The 16,920-nt window shown below is 51.9% G+C and overlaps 1 protein-coding gene across 1 annotated transcript in view; it reads right to left on the reverse strand.

Annotated features, from left to right (window-relative positions):
• Window positions 1-201: 201 nt before the first annotated feature.
• The window catches only part of sema6bb (sema domain, transmembrane domain (TM), and cytoplasmic domain, (semaphorin) 6Bb), a gene marked incomplete at its 3' end in the record, with an annotated part of 106,959 nt that continues 90,240 nt past the window's right edge, over window positions 202-16,920 (reverse strand). The window contains exons 15-17 of the mRNA XM_080860403.1: window positions 16,492-16,569; window positions 14,867-14,925; window positions 202-1,151 (exon numbers count right to left, since the gene is read on the reverse strand). Coding sequence (XP_080716529.1) covers window positions 202-1,151; window positions 14,867-14,925; window positions 16,492-16,569 — 1,087 coding nt within the window. The remainder of the gene's footprint in view (window positions 1,152-14,866; window positions 14,926-16,491; window positions 16,570-16,920) is intronic.

Raw genomic sequence — 16,920 nt, forward strand, 5'->3', positions numbered from 1 at the left:
TGAGAGTGAGAGGGGGCTAGATGACACACTGAGCCTGGATTTGATTTCAAGAGAGGGGGGGGGGACCTGGGTGGCTTCGAGGAGGGTGGGGGGGGGGGTGGATTTAGGTGAGATTCAGAGCGAGTGTGTATGTGTGTGTAGGGAGGGGGGAGATGGGCTCTTTCTCGGCAGTGTCAGAGACCAGGCCCTGCCTTAATGTCTTCACTGGCCGTTAGGTGTACGCTCCCCCACGCCCTTGCCCCCCAGAAGGTGGCTGAAGTCGGACAGCTCACCTAGCCCTCGTGGGGGGTGGTGGTGGAGGGGCCCTCTCATGATGGCAGAGGAGGGGCGCTGCAACTGCGTAATTTGCTGCTGCTGCTGCTGCTGTTGCGTCTGTTGGAGGGCGTAGTGCAGCCGGTGGCCTGCAGGGGCAGCGTTGTTACTGTTAAAGTTGAGCCCGTCGTGGGTCCAGCGCGGGGGGGGTTCCCCATACTCCACCTGCGTGTTGGGGGCCGACACCACCCGCCGGCGGTCCGGGGACTCCTGAGGCGTGGTCGGGTAGTACTCCCCCGCCGAGTTGCGCGTCACGGCCGTCTGCCGGCTCGATGGCGCCTCCCTGTGGCTTAGGATGAGGAAGCACTCACGCTCGCTGGGCCGCTGTCCCACCATGTCGCCCGCGTCCTCCGGGTGCCGCCCCACCATTCCCTGGGGGTACTTGTGTCTCTGGAAGATGACGGCCGTGCTGCCGGGGGGGCAGGGGGTGCCCACAGAGGTCAGGACCGGCTGGCCCGGCTCCCAGTCCAGGTCGGGCAGGTGCATGTTGGGGGAGGGCCTCTTTTGCTGCTGGGGCGTCTGCTCGGGCGTAGGCAGCCCGTTGTGGACGGCGAATGGATTCTCCAGCTGCGACCGTGGCCTCTCTCCGCCGCGGGTCACGCTCATGACCGAGCCACTGCGGCCGTGGCCCAGAATGCTCTGCTCCTTGTCCCCTTTGCCACGCTGGCGGCCCGAGCCGGGTTGGCGCTGGCACTGCCGGTGTTTGTGGCTCATGATCCAGCACACCATCAGGCCCGACAGCACCGCCCCGGTGGAGAAGGCCGAAACTGCAGCAACCACCAGTAGGTTCAGGGACACTAGGCCGTCAGGCTCGTCTATGAAGCTCTCCTGAAGAAGACCTGAGAGAGAGAGAGAGAGAGAGAGAGATGAATAGAGAGGAAGAGAGAAAGAGCGACAGGGAGTAGGAAGGTAGGGAGAGATAGAGATAGACAAAGAGAGAAAGAGAAATAGATGGAGACATAAAAAAAAATCATTCAGTAAATGTAAAATCATCACAAGTATGCTGTTTTTTAAAAAACCCTCGCAAAATGCTCTGCCTTAATCTCTACCCCATGGGTGGGGAGCACTGAGGGTATGATGTTGGTGTAACAGCTAATTGCACCCATTACCCAAAGTGGATGGTGATTCTAATAGCTGTAATAACTGCTTTCCTGATTGAGAGTATCTCCAGGCAAGCCCTCGTTGTGCAACATTGAGTTTCAGTGGAAAAATATCTCCCCTATAAGAGCACCAGGTAATTATGGAGCTTCAATAGTGTATTTACTCTTAAAACAAAGACCTTTGGACTACTTATTTACTATAAATAGGATAACATGTGAGAACGCAATGGAAACTATTTGTCTTCCTTTCACTGGCATGACGCTGATACAGGGCCTCTCTAACACAGAAGAGATGAATTATTAAAAACAAGTGAACAGGAGACCACCGAGCTGGCGAGATGGATCAATTAAGAAAATGTCAGGACAAAAAAACAACTCTTTGTAGTGGAAGCACCAGGGACTCGCACTGACCGAGGAGCACACAGAGGCCCTAGAAAATGAACAGTTCAGACTCAGGAAATAGAGAAACAGAGTGAGACAGAGAGAGAGAGAGAGAGAGAGAGAGAGAGAGAGAAATGTGGAAAAGGGGAGAAAAAGAGAGAGAAAGAGAGAGAGAGAGAGAGAGAGAGAAATAAAAGTGGATAAGAGAGAAATCCATGCTGAGTGGCCTTTAGCAAACAAGATCCACAGGGGCTCCAGACAAACACAGCCAATGTTCCTTAACCCTTCAGCAGGTACCACCACAGCGCTGGGTTTGGAATGCTTTAGAATGAACGTTCTAAAGAACGTCTAGGTCTAGCTAAGGAATTTTAGAATCTTACATTATTGATGAACGCATTCTTTTCCTGGAATGTTCAAAACTCCCCTGAGGGTTAAGTTATGGCAACAGTAGAGGGGATAGTGCTGTGACTGTCGGGGGTGGGGGGGGGGTGGGGGGTGGTGCTGAGGTGCATACGGACCCATGGAGAAATGAATGGCTTTCATTAACAGGCGTTTTCAAGCCCTTCCTCAGCCATGGAGAGCGAGAGAACAAGAGAAAGAGAGAGAACAACAGGATCACAAAATGTGGGAAGAACCGCTGACTTAAAAAAACAAGCAAACTTTTATTGTTCGGCAAATTTACTGTCATGGAGACAAATGGGCACAATTACAGGAAGGTACGAGGAGCTAGCAGGCACTTAATTAGGCGTCTCCTCGGACCGCTTCAGAAACAAAGCGTCTCCTATGCGCCACGCAGATGCGCTTAAGGTGGAACCTGAGCCCTACGAGTCCCCGTGATTCGGTCAAGGAATCCGTTTACACCAACAAGAGGGTCAGTGTGCGCCAGCGGCATGGTCCACTGCTCCACGGCTGCCCCAGAAACACAGCTACGCAAACACACTCCGTGGGGGAAGAGCTCCTGGGGATGCTCGTAGAGGACGAGGCTGGCTGTGAACGTTCGCAGATAATCTGTGCTGACAAACCAGCGACTGCGTGAAAATGAAAGACGGCATTCTCCTCCATCAAACGAGGCTCTCTCTCTCTCTCGCTCGTTCGCCCACTGCGGTAGTCTATGAAGAGATGACTCTTCTATCTGCCTGTGTCTCTTTATCTCTCTCTGCGTTTATCTCTGCCTACTTCTCTTTCCTTACTCATGCAATCTGTTCTCCTTCCATCTCTCTTGTTCTCTTTCCGTCCCCTTCCTTTCTCTTTGCCTATTCCTCATTTCTCTCTCTACCTCTCTCTTCCTACTCATTTACCTCTAACTCCCCTTCTCTCTTTTTCCTCCTCTCTCTCTCTCCGTTTGTCTCTGTGAGGCCTAAGGGATGTCAGCAGCCTGTGGGTGAGTGTGATCTTCCCCATGGCAGACTGTCACATGACAAGAGCCCAGCATTCCCCCCCCCCCCCCCCCCTTTCATGTGCTTCATCATTCATCCTCTCATCTCCCTCTTTTTGGTATTGACTTTGAGTTTGGCGTTTCCTGGAGCACAGATAAACACATAGCTGGCACGGCAGGTATTCTCTAAACCCCCAGCGCTTCAGACTCCTAAGCGGCATCATCGCAAACTATATCCGCCCCCCCCAGCCACCCACCCGTGGTACAGAGCTGAGCGCACTCTGCTTTTCAGGCAGCCGTACCGGCATGTTTGTTTATCATGGCAGGAAATCAAGACCAGGGAGAGGAGAGAGAGAGAGAGAGAGCGATAGACACAGAAAGAGAGAGAGAGATGTTTGCGTCTATCCCTGCTCAGCCCACACAATTATTTGCTGAGAATAAGGCGACTGCGCTGTGTGCAGACGATCTCATTAACATCTGAGGACGCCCATAATCAGCTGGATTGAATCTCTGTGTTAGTGTTGAGCGCTGTGAATGGGCAACCTGAGATCCCGCCTCTACCGACACAATAAAGCACCTAGCGCTCGCCATGCCACAGAAACCAATCGCATGATGGAGCCTCTACACTGTGTGTGTGTGTGTGTGTGTGTGTGTGTGTGTGTGTGTGTGTGTGTGTGCGTGCGTGTGTGTGTGGGACTGGCCTTCTGGAGTGGCACTACATTTTTCCCTTTTCACCGTCACCACTCGCTTCCACCCACCACACTTTGTTTTCTTCTCCATTTTTTTTCTCTCTCTCTCTCTCCTCCCCAACTCTCTCTCTCTTTTGCAGGGAAGAAGATTCACATGCATTGAAAAGGAGCGAGCCATTAGGGAGCCTTTGTGCTGATAGCTCTGAGACTGAAAGCGGAGGAAGAGGAGATGGAAGCTGGTCTCGGGGCCCGTCTCGCACTCTGGGCCTCCCAGTGGGGGCTGACACCGCGCCTCTGCCCCTCTTCTTCTCTCCTTTCCTCTTTTGCCTCCTCTCCTCCATCTCCAGCGTACATATTAAGGCATAATGGAAGCGGCCAGAACTGTCAGCTTGGCGAACAGTGAGCGTGTCTTAGAGTTGCAGCTCCAATTACAGCTGAACAATGCCAACCAGCGCTCGACTTAGAGCAGGCGATGGAGGCAGAGATGAGGCTTTGCAGCGGTCCAAACCAGAGTGGTGTGTGTGTGTGTGTGTGTGTGTGTGTGTGTGTGTGTGTGTGTGTGGGATGAGGCTTTACGGCAGTCCAAACCAGAGTGGTATGTGTTTGTTTGGATAGCTCTGTGTGTGTCTGTGTGGGTGTATTTATGTTGGGGGATCAAGATTTCCAGCAATCGTCCATGCCAAGACCCCCAGCACTCTTATTAAGCCCTTCAATTGACATTTGCAGTTGATCTTCAGTCATCCACATGCATCTGTAGCCGGTTGCTCCCTCTCTCTTTCTTTGTCTGTTTCTTTTACTCTTTCTCTCACTCGTTCTCTGCCTGTCTCTTACTCTTTCTTTCTTTCTTTATCTCTCTCTCTCTCTCTCTCTCTTTTCTGTCTCTCTCCATCACTGTGGCATCTCCTTTAATCTGTTTCCTGTAGCCTGTATCCATGGAAATCCTCACTTTTCTACTGTTCTGTTCTGTTACCGTCATCCTTCGCTTTCTCTCTCTCTCTCTCTCTCTCTATCTCTCTTCCTCTCTGCTGCCTTCTTCTTCTCTGCCTTTGCCACCGATTCCATTGCCAAACAGGGTTGCTAATGACAGGCTTACCCCGGCGGTGGGCCTTTAAGATTCTCTTCATTAAGGACCCAGGCGGCGTATGGATCTGCCTGGCCCGTGCCTCGCTAATTGGCAGCCCTCGGAGCGCAGGCTTATTGATTTTCAGGGCCTAACAATGTGTCATTTGGTGCGCGGTTGCGGTGGTGAGGTGACTGGAAGCGCAGAATGGCCTGGCAGTGGTTGTGTGTGTGTGTGTGTGTGTCTGTGGTTTGGCAGAGGTGGAACCATGCCCAGCTGCCCATGCATGCCGGTCACCTCTGCCTGCTGGTGTTGATTGGGGGTGCTGGACGCTCCGTGAGTCACGGTGGCACGTGTTGCTCCGAGAGGGCAACACAGCATGCATGCCCCCACACACAGACTGTTACAACCAGTTACTACTGTTACAACCACCTTCCAGGAATAGTGGTTGAAATTGTAACATGTAACAGAACACACACACACACACACACACACACACACACACACACACACACACACACACACACACACACACACACACACACACACACAATGTATGCCCAGGAGAGACACATCCAGGCCCAGTTAATGTTAGTAAGCACGCATCAGTCAACCCACTCATTATCCCTTCCAATCTCTTTCTCTCTCTCTGTCAGTCTGTCTCTTTCTCTCTGCATCGCTCTCTGTGTCCCTACATATCCCCTTTTCTCTATGTCCCTCTGCTAAATAACTAGAGGCTGTCTCGCTTTCCCTCCTTCCCTCCCTCTCTCTCTCTCTCTCTCCATCTCTCGCTCTCCCTCACTCATGCGCAGTCACCCTCATTGCATTGTGGGCAGGGGTGTGTATGAGCTGCCCAGACAAATTGGAATCGGAGACCACGGCTAAACCCTACTAAATTACAAGCCTAGTGTTTACTTGCAACAGCCTGGTCCAAGCATTTATTGGTCCTAAGGCAGCACACACAACGCAACGAGCACCAACGCAAGAACCAATAAATAGCTGTGTTGAAGCAACGCTGACCCACTGATCAATAAATCGTTGACCTTCATGAGTAGTTTCCGTCTGTTTTCAATTAGCACTCACCCGTACTGTTCAAACTAAGAAAAAGGGCACGTTGCACGTTGCTGGGTTCAGTTTAACTGGCTCTTAACCAAGCATTCTCCTTCCAGCATAATTGTATGCTGTATGGTGGGGTAAACCTGTCGGAGCGAGCCTGGGGAGGACGCTTAAAGCACGAGCGCATGTTGAGTTAATGGCAGATTTTAGGAGCAGGACTCTGGCACGCTGAGGCTAATTAGTCAGTGAGGTAACGGCCGTGCAGGTTTGCGTGACTTATCCCGTGCTCTTTTTTTTAAAGTACACCTCATGCACTGCATGAACATCGCCACTCTACAGCAATGATTCAATTAGCTCACGTTTGTTTCCCTTTTTCCTTTTTTTGTTTTCTCCATGTCTGAGAAACATATTTTTCCACTGCAGCTTTAAGTGGTAACAAGGTTATGGATGTTAACAGTTTCAGCTGTGTTCAATCATCTCACAAACCGGCTCAAACCCGCGAGTGACGAAGAATAAATGGCTTTCCATCATGTTCCTTTCGGAGGGAAGTTAGAGCTTTCCTCTCGCTACCCCGAGGTTGTAACGCACGCCAGCCCCGCTGTAATTGATACCCTCGATTGTAGGTGTGAAGGTGAGGCACACACATGAATCTAATAACAGATATTCAGCAGGTATGTCAGGCGCCATAAATTGAAAAATAAAGCCACACTATGCTTTAATGACCCCCTTGAGAGGTGCTGGGTGGGGGGTGGGGGTGGGGGTCTGTCTGAGGGTTATAACAGTCATATAACTTGCCTTCTCTAAAGATAATTTCACTCCCAAGAACATGACAGAAATCCTACGACGGAGCCGTGAGCGCTACAATAGATTAACACCAGCTGAAGTCACACAATTATTAGTTTGGACAAGCTTTCCTGGTGCTGAGCGCTGGTGCTTTGGATGTGCTTCCATTATACATATCTGAGGGGCTTTAGGGGGAGAGACTTCAGCCATGTTGCCCTGGGTGGGTCTCCCGCCCCGCCTGGTTAAGAAGCTCAGTGGGAGCGATGGGGTCTGTTTCTCGGCTTAAGCGCTGATTTGGAACGCACATTTAATAAAGCGTTTTCACAGCGCCCTGCGATTTACAGCGAGGACGTTCAATAAGGCTCCGTTACACAGGCAGACCTTCAGCCGGTGCAGCACGGCGCCTGCGAGGCTCTGACCACCCTCACACACACACACACACACACACACACACACACACCCACACACACTCACACTCACACACACACACACACAAACCCACACACACACTCACACACACACACACACAAGCCCACACACACACACACTCACACACACACCGAGGCTCTGACCACCCTCAGCTCTGTGTGCTCTGCTGCGGCGCGATGCTTGCAAGGCTCTGACCGCATCAGCGCCGTGTGATTCGCTGCTTGTCCAATAAACGGGACTAAATCCTTTCCCTTTAAAGCGATCGATACGGCTGTGCCGATGACAGGGCGGTGCGAGGCGAGCGTGAGCACTGGAGCGCGGTGCTCAGTGATGGGGCTTGTTACCTGGCTGATGCGCTCGCAGCAGGAGTTCATCAGTGACAGAGGGACCAACTGTGGGGGGGCACGGGGAAGGTCAGCGGTGGGGGGGTGGGTGGGTGGGGGTGTGGTGGTTGAGGAATGACACACAGGGCTTGCTGGGCTTTGCCCTCCCCCCCCCCTCCTCCCTCCAGCCAAGACGACTGCTGTGGCTCTCGTCCATCAGCGTACCAACACTTTCACAGGAGCTTCCAGCGAATTTGTGCGCAAGGGACTGTTAATGTTGCTGTCAATGCTGCTGCCAGTGAGGCTACAGCTCGCTGTGTGTGCTCGTGAGCGACGGGGCTCATGGGTGGCAGCTGTTGTGCTTTCTGTGCTCCTTCTACACCAGACACCCAATCCCAAACTGGACCCTGTCTGTGTGTAGGACTGAATCTCACTGACGGCTGAACGCCTGTGAGCCAATGCATGACTGTCACATCCCAAGTGCCCCCCCCTAAACCCTCTTTCCCTCAGGTATCTCACATGAGCGCGGTGCCCCTCCCCCCAACCCTCTTTCCCTCAGGTGTCTGACATGAGCGAGGTGCCCCTCCCCCCCAACCCTCTCTCCCTCAGGTATCTGACATAGTGCGGTCCCCCCCCCCCTCAACCCTCTTTCTCTCAGGTATCAGATATGAGTGAGGTGCCCCCCCCTCTCCCTAAACCCTCTCTCCCTCAGGTATCTGACATAGTGCGGTCCCCCCCCCCCCCCTCAACCCTCTTTCTCTCATGTATCAGATATGAGTGAGGTGCCCCCCCCCCTCCCTAAACCCTCTCTCCCTCAGGTATCTAACATGAGCGAGACTTCCATCAGTCCTGTGAAGAGTGGAGGAGTCTCCTCCCAGCCTTTCACATGAAAGAAGACAGGTCCTACAGGAGCCGCTCAAATACTCCTCCTCAGAGGTCCAAACTGGCACGGGACTCTCCAGAGTACTCCTCCTCTCATCACTACAGACACACACACACACGCACGCACGCACGCACGCACACACGCACGCACGCACGCACGCACGCACGCACGCACGCACGCACGCACGCACGCACGCACGCACGCACGCACGCACGCACACACAGGGGCGAACTGGGGGAAAAAAGTGGCCCGGGAGTTACTGTCAGACCGGCCCACTCAATACACGGCACGCGGCACGCTAAGTACACGGCGCACTGCCCACTTAGTACACGCTGCGTTGCCCAGTCAAAGCATCGCATGTATCGACCAGTCAGTGGCCTACTGGGAAAAATACCCATACACTTAACATTGCAAGCACATGCACACACACACATGTCAACACACACACATACTGACAACCACATACACATACTCACACACACATACTGACACACACATACACATACTCACACACACATACTCCACCCCAGAGTAGAAACATGCAGGCCCCTCACATTTCACACGGCCGATCCTCTCGGATGAAACACTGTGGAATGGGTGGCAGGCTTCTTGTGAAGTTTCACCCGCTTCATATCACGTTTCCAGGGACTAGCGCAGCGCAGCGCCCCGCCCTGGTTCAGGCATGGGAGGAACAGCCTTGGCCAGAGGGTCATAAATGCCTCAGACAGCCCCTCTGCACTGGACTAAGATGCCTCAGAGTCCCCAGGCAGAGAACATATTCGTCTTGAGGCTGTGTGTGTGTGTGTGTGTGTGTGTGTGTTCTGTTACATGTTACAATTTCAGCCACTATTCCTGGAAGGTGGTTGTAACAGTAGTATGTTTAAATATCAGGCACTATTTGGGAAAATGGCTGAAACCTAAAGCATAAGGAACTATCTGGAAAGGTGGTTGTCACCTTGAATGTGATGGTGACTCCACATGATTAATCTCCCTCCATCATTATCCATCTCTTCATCTCTCTCTCATCCTCACTTTCTTTTCTGCCCTCTCATTCTCTAGCCTGCTCTATGTTTGGCGGGCAGACCTCCATTAAGGTGTGATTGCAACCTGCTGTGTGCCGATTCAAAACTCTGCATTACTTCAGGAAATATTTTCACAGCAGCATAATTGCTTCCATCTGCATCGGCTCGGCGCTGAAGGTGAGTCATTACGCCGGAGTGAGTTAGCGGCAGCTGCGTCATCAGCATTGTCGGCGGGAGGCAGTCGGAGTTCCGACATTCACTCTCGCGGTCGCGGCTTTAACCAGCGCTTCTGTCTCGAGCTCCAGCAGCTGGGGATGTTTTGGAAACTGGGTGAGAAAACATGAAAAAAATAACAATAAAGCGAGAAAGAAAGTCTCTCTCGGAGACGGCAGATTTGCAACCCTGTTGACTCGAGCCGACGGCAGAGCGTAGCGACAGCAGAGAGGAAGGCGACTCCGTCCCGGCGCGACAGCATCCTCCCATTTGACGCCTGGTTTAACACGCTTGACTTTGGCTGATGAGTTTTCTGTGCAAACGCGCCTCCTGTTGTTTTCCCAGGCCTTCGGCACAGACACAGACACCGGCACCGGCATTGTAGTCGGGAGCGCTCTTAGCTTTACAAAGCGGCACGACATGGAGGAAATGGGGGAGAAAAGCCATTTAGGATGTGAACGGTTATCCCCTCTCAGACACTGAGAGCGTTGATGTATGGGCCTGGACTCGAGAGGCTAAAAGTGTAACCGAAGCGCCTGTCAGTCAGGGCATGACCTGGAAAACCTTCAATCCACTCTGGGGCTTCGGCTAAGTCCTTTACACAAGAGGAGGGGATATGTAACACCATTTACCAACGCTCTCTCCCTCTCCATTGTTTACACATCTTGCATTCATCACTTGAGGATACTTCAAAGTCACTCTCAGGGGCTCCGCCATTGACATGCGGGGCACGGAAAGGAGCTCGACTCGTTCCTCACTCGACAGGGAGGGCAGGTTAAAGGATGTGGGCCCGGAGGTGAATGTCTCCAAAGAGCTATGCCACTGACGGGCTTCAACACTCTCTCTCAACTACATCCATCCATCCATCACTCACTCTCACTCTCACTCTCACTCTCACTCTCACTCTCACTCTCACTCTCACACTCTCTCTCTCTCTCTCTCTCTCTCTCTCTCTCTCTCTCTCTCTCTCTCTCTCTCAACTACATCACCCTGGGATTTATGAGAAGAGGCCCATGAGAGGGAAACAGGAGAGACAGAGGAGGAGGAGGAGGAAGAGGAAGAGGAAGAGGAGGAAGAGAGGGAGGCTTCAGCATGCATGGCCACACTTCCACCACCTCAAACACTGCTGCCCCCCCCGCCCCTCCCCAACCCACTCCTGACCGGCCTTCAAACTCTATTCCGCAGGTCGGCTCAATTAAAACGTCTGATGTTGGCATCAGCTTTGATCAGACCAGGAGCGAGGGTACGCTGCATAAGGGAGGCAGTGGGAGAAGAGACGACCAGGGTAGAGGAGACAGACGACCAGCTGACATTTTGAGCCGCCTGCGGCCTGACTGTTTGTGTTTTAAGGCTGGAGCGTGCGTGTGTGCGTGTGTGTGTGTGTGTGTGTGTGTGTCTGTGTGTGTGTGTGTGTGTGTGTGTGTCTGTGTGTGTGTGTGTGTGTGTGTGTGTGTGTGTGTCTGTGTCTAATTAAATGCTATACACACATGAGATAAAGCGTGGCCTGCTGGCCTGAGCTTAAGAAAAGGATCAGTTCGGATCCAGCTAAGAGACTCAAGGCCCTAACTACAGAGAGAGATCAGAGAGAAAGATAGAGGGGGGAAAGATTGAAAAAGAGAGAGAAAAATAAAGAGGAAGAGAACAAAACAGGGGAAAATTTGGAGGCAAAAGAATGAGAGAGAAATGAGGGAGCAGTAAGAGGGATATTGTGCACATGCTCAGTCAGCACATGCTCAGTCAGCACATACTGTATGTCTATATCTGAGCCATTGAATAGAGACACACACTGATAGACAGTTGTATACCGTGTATATAGACCTGGGGGGGGGTTTGTGTGTGTGTGTGTATGCTTGTGTGTGTGTGTGTGTGAATGTGTGTATGTGTGTGAATGCGTGTGTGTTGGTGTGTGTATGCGTGTGTGTGAATGCGTGTGTGTGGGTGTGTGTGTGTGTAGGCGTGTGTGTGTGTGTATGTGAGAGAGGAGGACAGCCGGAGTGTGTCACAGAGGCAGAGTTACTGCTCATCACGCCTCTGGAGACTGGACCAGTGACAGCTTCTGACACAGGAGAAGAGGTGGCCTTCTCACTCCATTTGTCAGGGCCCTGTCTCAGGCTCAGGGCTCCAGACCGTCTGTCCCCCCCCCCCCCCCTACACACACACACACACACACACACACACACACACACACACACACACACACACACACACACACCCTGTCTGAACCCCTGTACACACACATAACACACACCCTGACACACACAAAAACAGAATCAGAGACCTTGACACACATACACACACAGACCATTTGTGTACCCTGTCTGTACTGCTGCACACACAGACACACACACACACACACACACACTCACACACCAAACACACAGACACTACTACATGGATAGTGGTTCGCCTTCAATCGAGTCAGTGGCCAGATGGAAATCGATCCCCCCTCCGCCCTCTCCTTTCACTGGGTTACAGCTCAGTGGCTGAGCAGCGCTAAGGGGAGGCAAGTCTGGCCAACTGGCCGTCCAGCCCTTCTCTATCTGACAGGTGATAAGGCTAAAGAGTGCTAGAGGGGGGGGGGGGGGGTTGGGGGGTCTGGGGAGAGAGAAAAAGAGCGATAAAGAATTAGGAAGCAGGGAGAGCAGGAGTTTCTTTCTCCCTCTGTGCTTTTCCGCTGCAAGAACTCGCGGGCCGACACCCTAATGCAGCTTTCCACTGCCCCTGTAGGATGTCTTTCAGGGCAGTTTGCAGGTGCTTAATAAGTACCTGCTCTGGGATAGGCACTTATGTGCGTTTCTGAAACTGCTGGGTGACGTGGCGTAACTTATTGGTTAAACGAGACGTGAGTAGAACATAACAACAAGTGCCCTTTTTAAAACCAGTAAGATTTACCAATGGTTACACAGCGAATAACAGCAATATAAATGATAGCTTACATAGTTCGCTTGTTATGGATACACTATATGTATTTATCAAGTCATTACAGCTGCCTTGAAGCCATTTAATCGAGTGTCGAGTGAGGTAATCCTAAGGCGTTGGTGCGGCTGCTGGAGAAATATAAAATGTCGTTATTTCTCGTCCTCAGAATTGACGTTGTACTCAAAGCTAGGTGTCACTTGTAGGTCTGTAGATCCTGCAGTGCAATGGCAACAGAGAGGCTGAAAGGGCAGATTATTGCTGTAAATGTTTGCGCCACCAATGAAGTACCCCGAGTTACTGCAGTGGAAAAGCGCCGGGGCCACACAAAACAGCATTACCAATCTGACTATATTATCGGTGGCAGTCACGATGGATGATCAAGTTCAGCAGAGCAGATCCGTGTCTCCACCTGACTCTCCATCAAAGATGACACACTGGGTTTTCTATTGCACGTACACACACACACAGACACAGACACAGACACAGACACAGACACAGACAGACACAGACACAGACACAGACACAGACACAGACACACACCCACACACACACCCACAGACACACACACACACCCCACACACACACAGACACCCACACCCACACACACAAATACACACACACACACACACACACACAGACACACACAGACACACACAGGCACCCACACCCACACCCACACCCACACCCACACCCACACCCACACACACACACATAAAACCTTGTTGAATGTGTCATATAACACACAGGTATGTGGTATGAGTGTGGCCTCCATAGGGGGGGTTACGGACCACAGCAGTACTGCACACCCTGCAGCTCTGTTGGCCCCTGATGGAAGGAAATGTAAGAATGACTTTGAGGCTAGCCAGACCCCCCCCCCCCCCCCCCCCCCACCCCTGCTCTCTCCCCAGTGACCCCCAGCAGTGAGCTCCAGGTGTGGGGCTGTGATGGCTGCGGTGTCCTGACACACACACACACACACACAAACACACACACACACACACACACACACACACACACACACACACTAAGGTGTCCTTACACCTCGGCCCCTTTCAACCCTGGCTCCAGCTTTGTGTCCGGTGTCTGCAGAGACATGACACAGATATGTGGCATGAAGATGAACATCCCTCGACTATCCGTTTACACAATACTACATGATATACGGCGACGGGGGAAAACCGCTAGCCCGACAGGCTTATGAATAGCTAAGCGCTTGACATCGGCGTTCCCCCGAGGTGACACACATCACACACCTGGCAATTATAGTAAATGACTATGATTCGTCAAATAACAATACGAAACAAATGAGATCAGCGACTAATCCTCTCTTTTCAACAGACCCAGCTGGAGCGGCTTTCAGCTGTGAGGGATCCGTGAGACGTGAGAGCTGTTCCTGTCCATGCGAGGGGATGAAAACACCAGTACTGGGGGAGGGGCGACCACCAGGTGGACCAAAGGACAAGCCAGCCACCACTGGGCACACCAAAGCCAACACAAACCGTATTATCAGCGTTGGCGGTGGTGGCGGCAGCGGCGACGGCAACAGCCGGACAAGGTGATGCCCCCCCACTTTGAGCCAGCTCCTCTGCTGCCCTTTGCTATGTAGTATTCATGCATGGCTAGCCGTGCCTGACGACGAGCGAACACGCACCTCCTGCCGAGGGTCGCCGATTTAATTCGCACAAAGACTCCTTTGGAATTAGCAGCCAGATCAAAAGCCACCTCGGGAGAGGAGCAGAGATTTCTGTCTGGAGCGACCAATTTCTAAGAGCCGACTGCAGCAAAGTGAAGATAACAGGCGTTTGTGTGTGTGTGTGTGTGTGTGTGTGTGTGTGTGTGTGTGTGTGTGTGTGTGTGTGTGTGTGTGTGTGTGTGTGTGTGTGTGTGTGAATGTTATTAGGCATGGGTGAGGGGCCTGGAAGAGGAGAAGGAACACAGACAGATGTGAAATCGTTAGCAAAGGAGAACTCAGTAGGCGACGGGAAACTGGGCATTCCACCAGTTTCTACCCAGGTGTATGAGTGTGTGTGTGCAAGTGTGTGTGTGCATGCACTGTTTTCATATTGCATTATTTGTGTATGTGTGTGTGAGTGTGTGTGTGTGTGAGTGTGTGTGTGTGTGTGTGTGTGTGTGTGTGTGTGTGTGTGTGTGTGTGTGTGTGTGTGTGTGTGTGTGTGTGTGTGTGTGTGTGTGTGTGTGTGTGTGTGTGTGTGTGTGTGTGTGTGTGTGTGTGTGTGTGATTGTGGGTGTGGGTGTGAGTCATACTGTAAATGATTAATCCTTACACACTAAAGAAAGAAGACTAGAAGAACAGCTCTTACCGTCACAGTCCCCCAGGTGGGAAGTGTTCCCCTGTTCCACGTCTTGTTCAAACGGTATCCTGCAATTCAGGGAGACTGCAGTTATTTATGAAAGACTGGGCTCGGCTCGCCTGCAACACGCCACGGCTCCCTACTGGGGTAATATCATAGCAACAGCCCAGAGCAAAAACTCACATTTGAAGAGAAAATAGAGATTCGTAATTAAAGGAAAACAGTAAAAAGGAAAAGGAAATCTTGTAGGTGCCATTTTTCTCTTGTTTGATTCTCTCATCCTTTGATTAGTCAGGCATGTACAAATCAAAGGACGCTTTTAACAATAGGCGAGGCTACTCAAAGCCAGATATCAAAGTGAATTAAAACATCTGAAGTTCCACCAGGTGCTTTTCTTGCGGGGTCGCTCCACCAAGCCTGATGAAGGGAGCCGAACAGAACCGTCACGCATCAGTACCACCCCCCGAGCCGGCCTGCCGGACCTAATGAAGAAAAATGTCTGCCTCCGTGAGTCCTAAGATGGCTCCTGTCCTGCACTCCATCAGACGAGGCAAATAGCCTGAGGTGAGGAGCGGTGCTGGGAAAGTACTCCAGCACAGTGTGTGTGTGTGTGTTGTGTTAAACACAAAAGTCCCAGGATGACCACGCTGCCCGAGGGTCCGCTCCCCCAGCGGAGTCTGAACTCTTTGGAAGCTGGTTCCCATGCCAGCGTGCCTTAATGGCTGACGTGGAAATGGCCTATAAAATATAATCTCCCCACCAACTGCTGGCTCTTGGCTGTAATCAGAAAAGATCCACAGAGATGCCATGGCAGGGGCTGTTTTAGAACACAGCGGCCTCGACCAAAAGAATTTAAATGAGTTTACATACTGCTCTCAGCTGCACACAGAGACGCGGGGAGACACATTAACACACGAGTGAACTACAGCCCTTTTGAGGAGTCACACACACTCACAGGCCCAAGATCGAGGAGGGGAATATGTAAACACCATTATCTTTTTCAGCGTGATGGATTCTGCTAATTTGTTTAGTACTGCATATAGACACAACAGTTAAGAGCGTGCTCCATCACGCTTCTGCTTTGGGGAGAGAAACAATTCATAGGCAAACTAATTCCCTCGTGTTATGCGATACAGAATCGATCCACAGGTTGATCGAATAAGCGGGAACTTGAGTGGTAACTGGATACGGGCGACGAGAGGTAAGGTAAGGTATTGCTGCCTAGGGGTTCTGTGTTTTGCTCTTGTCTAGGCTGTTGGCAGCACCGGCTCTGTCTGCGAGGCTAACTCAATAACAGAGGTGGATTGAGAGCAAAGGGCTGCTGGGCTCCTGGCTTGTCACAACTCCACAATGGGCCCAGATACAGGGAGGAGAGCGGGACCAGGAAAGACACACAGACACACACACACACACACACACACACAAACTCTCACTCTCTCAACCCCTCTCTGTTTCTGTCTTTCACACACAAACACACACACACACACACACTCTCACTCATTCTCTCTCTCTCTTTCTGCATTTCTCTCTGCAGTATAACAGCGTAGACACAGTGGGAAGGCCGTGTGCTGTCCTTCATAAAGTATGCAGCAGACAGGCGGCTCCCGTGCCCTTGGTCCCCCCCAAGAGCTCACCTTGTTCCGGGCCGCAGGAAGGAGCATGTGCTGCCTCGGGTCCAGCCGCAGTACGGGTCTCGTGAGGCCACACAGTTCCTTCAGAACAAAAAAAGAAAAAGAAAAAAAAGAAATTACAAAAACATAAACACTGGCATTGTCTGAGTGGCCGAGTTTGTCGTGCCAGTGGACCCGGTCAGACCGGACTGGAGGGCGGAGGGCTCGGGGTTTTGAGAGGGAGGTGGTGCTTGTGTGTTTGGGCCGGGTCATAGCACATGTTACACACGTGACCTGCCTACTAGTGGCCATGGCTCACTGGATCCAAGAGAGGTTAGAGCAGACGAGTGGATGAGGGGAGGACAGAGAGAGAGAGAGAGTGAGAGGGAGAGAGAGGGATGGAGAAATGGGGTAAGGGGGAGATAGTGGAGGGATAGAGAGAGAAGGAGAGAG

The sequence above is a fragment of the Sprattus sprattus genome (genome assembly GCF_963457725.1).
Source record: "Sprattus sprattus genome assembly, chromosome: 2".
Classification (NCBI taxonomy): domain Eukaryota; kingdom Metazoa; phylum Chordata; class Actinopteri; order Clupeiformes; family Clupeidae; genus Sprattus; species Sprattus sprattus.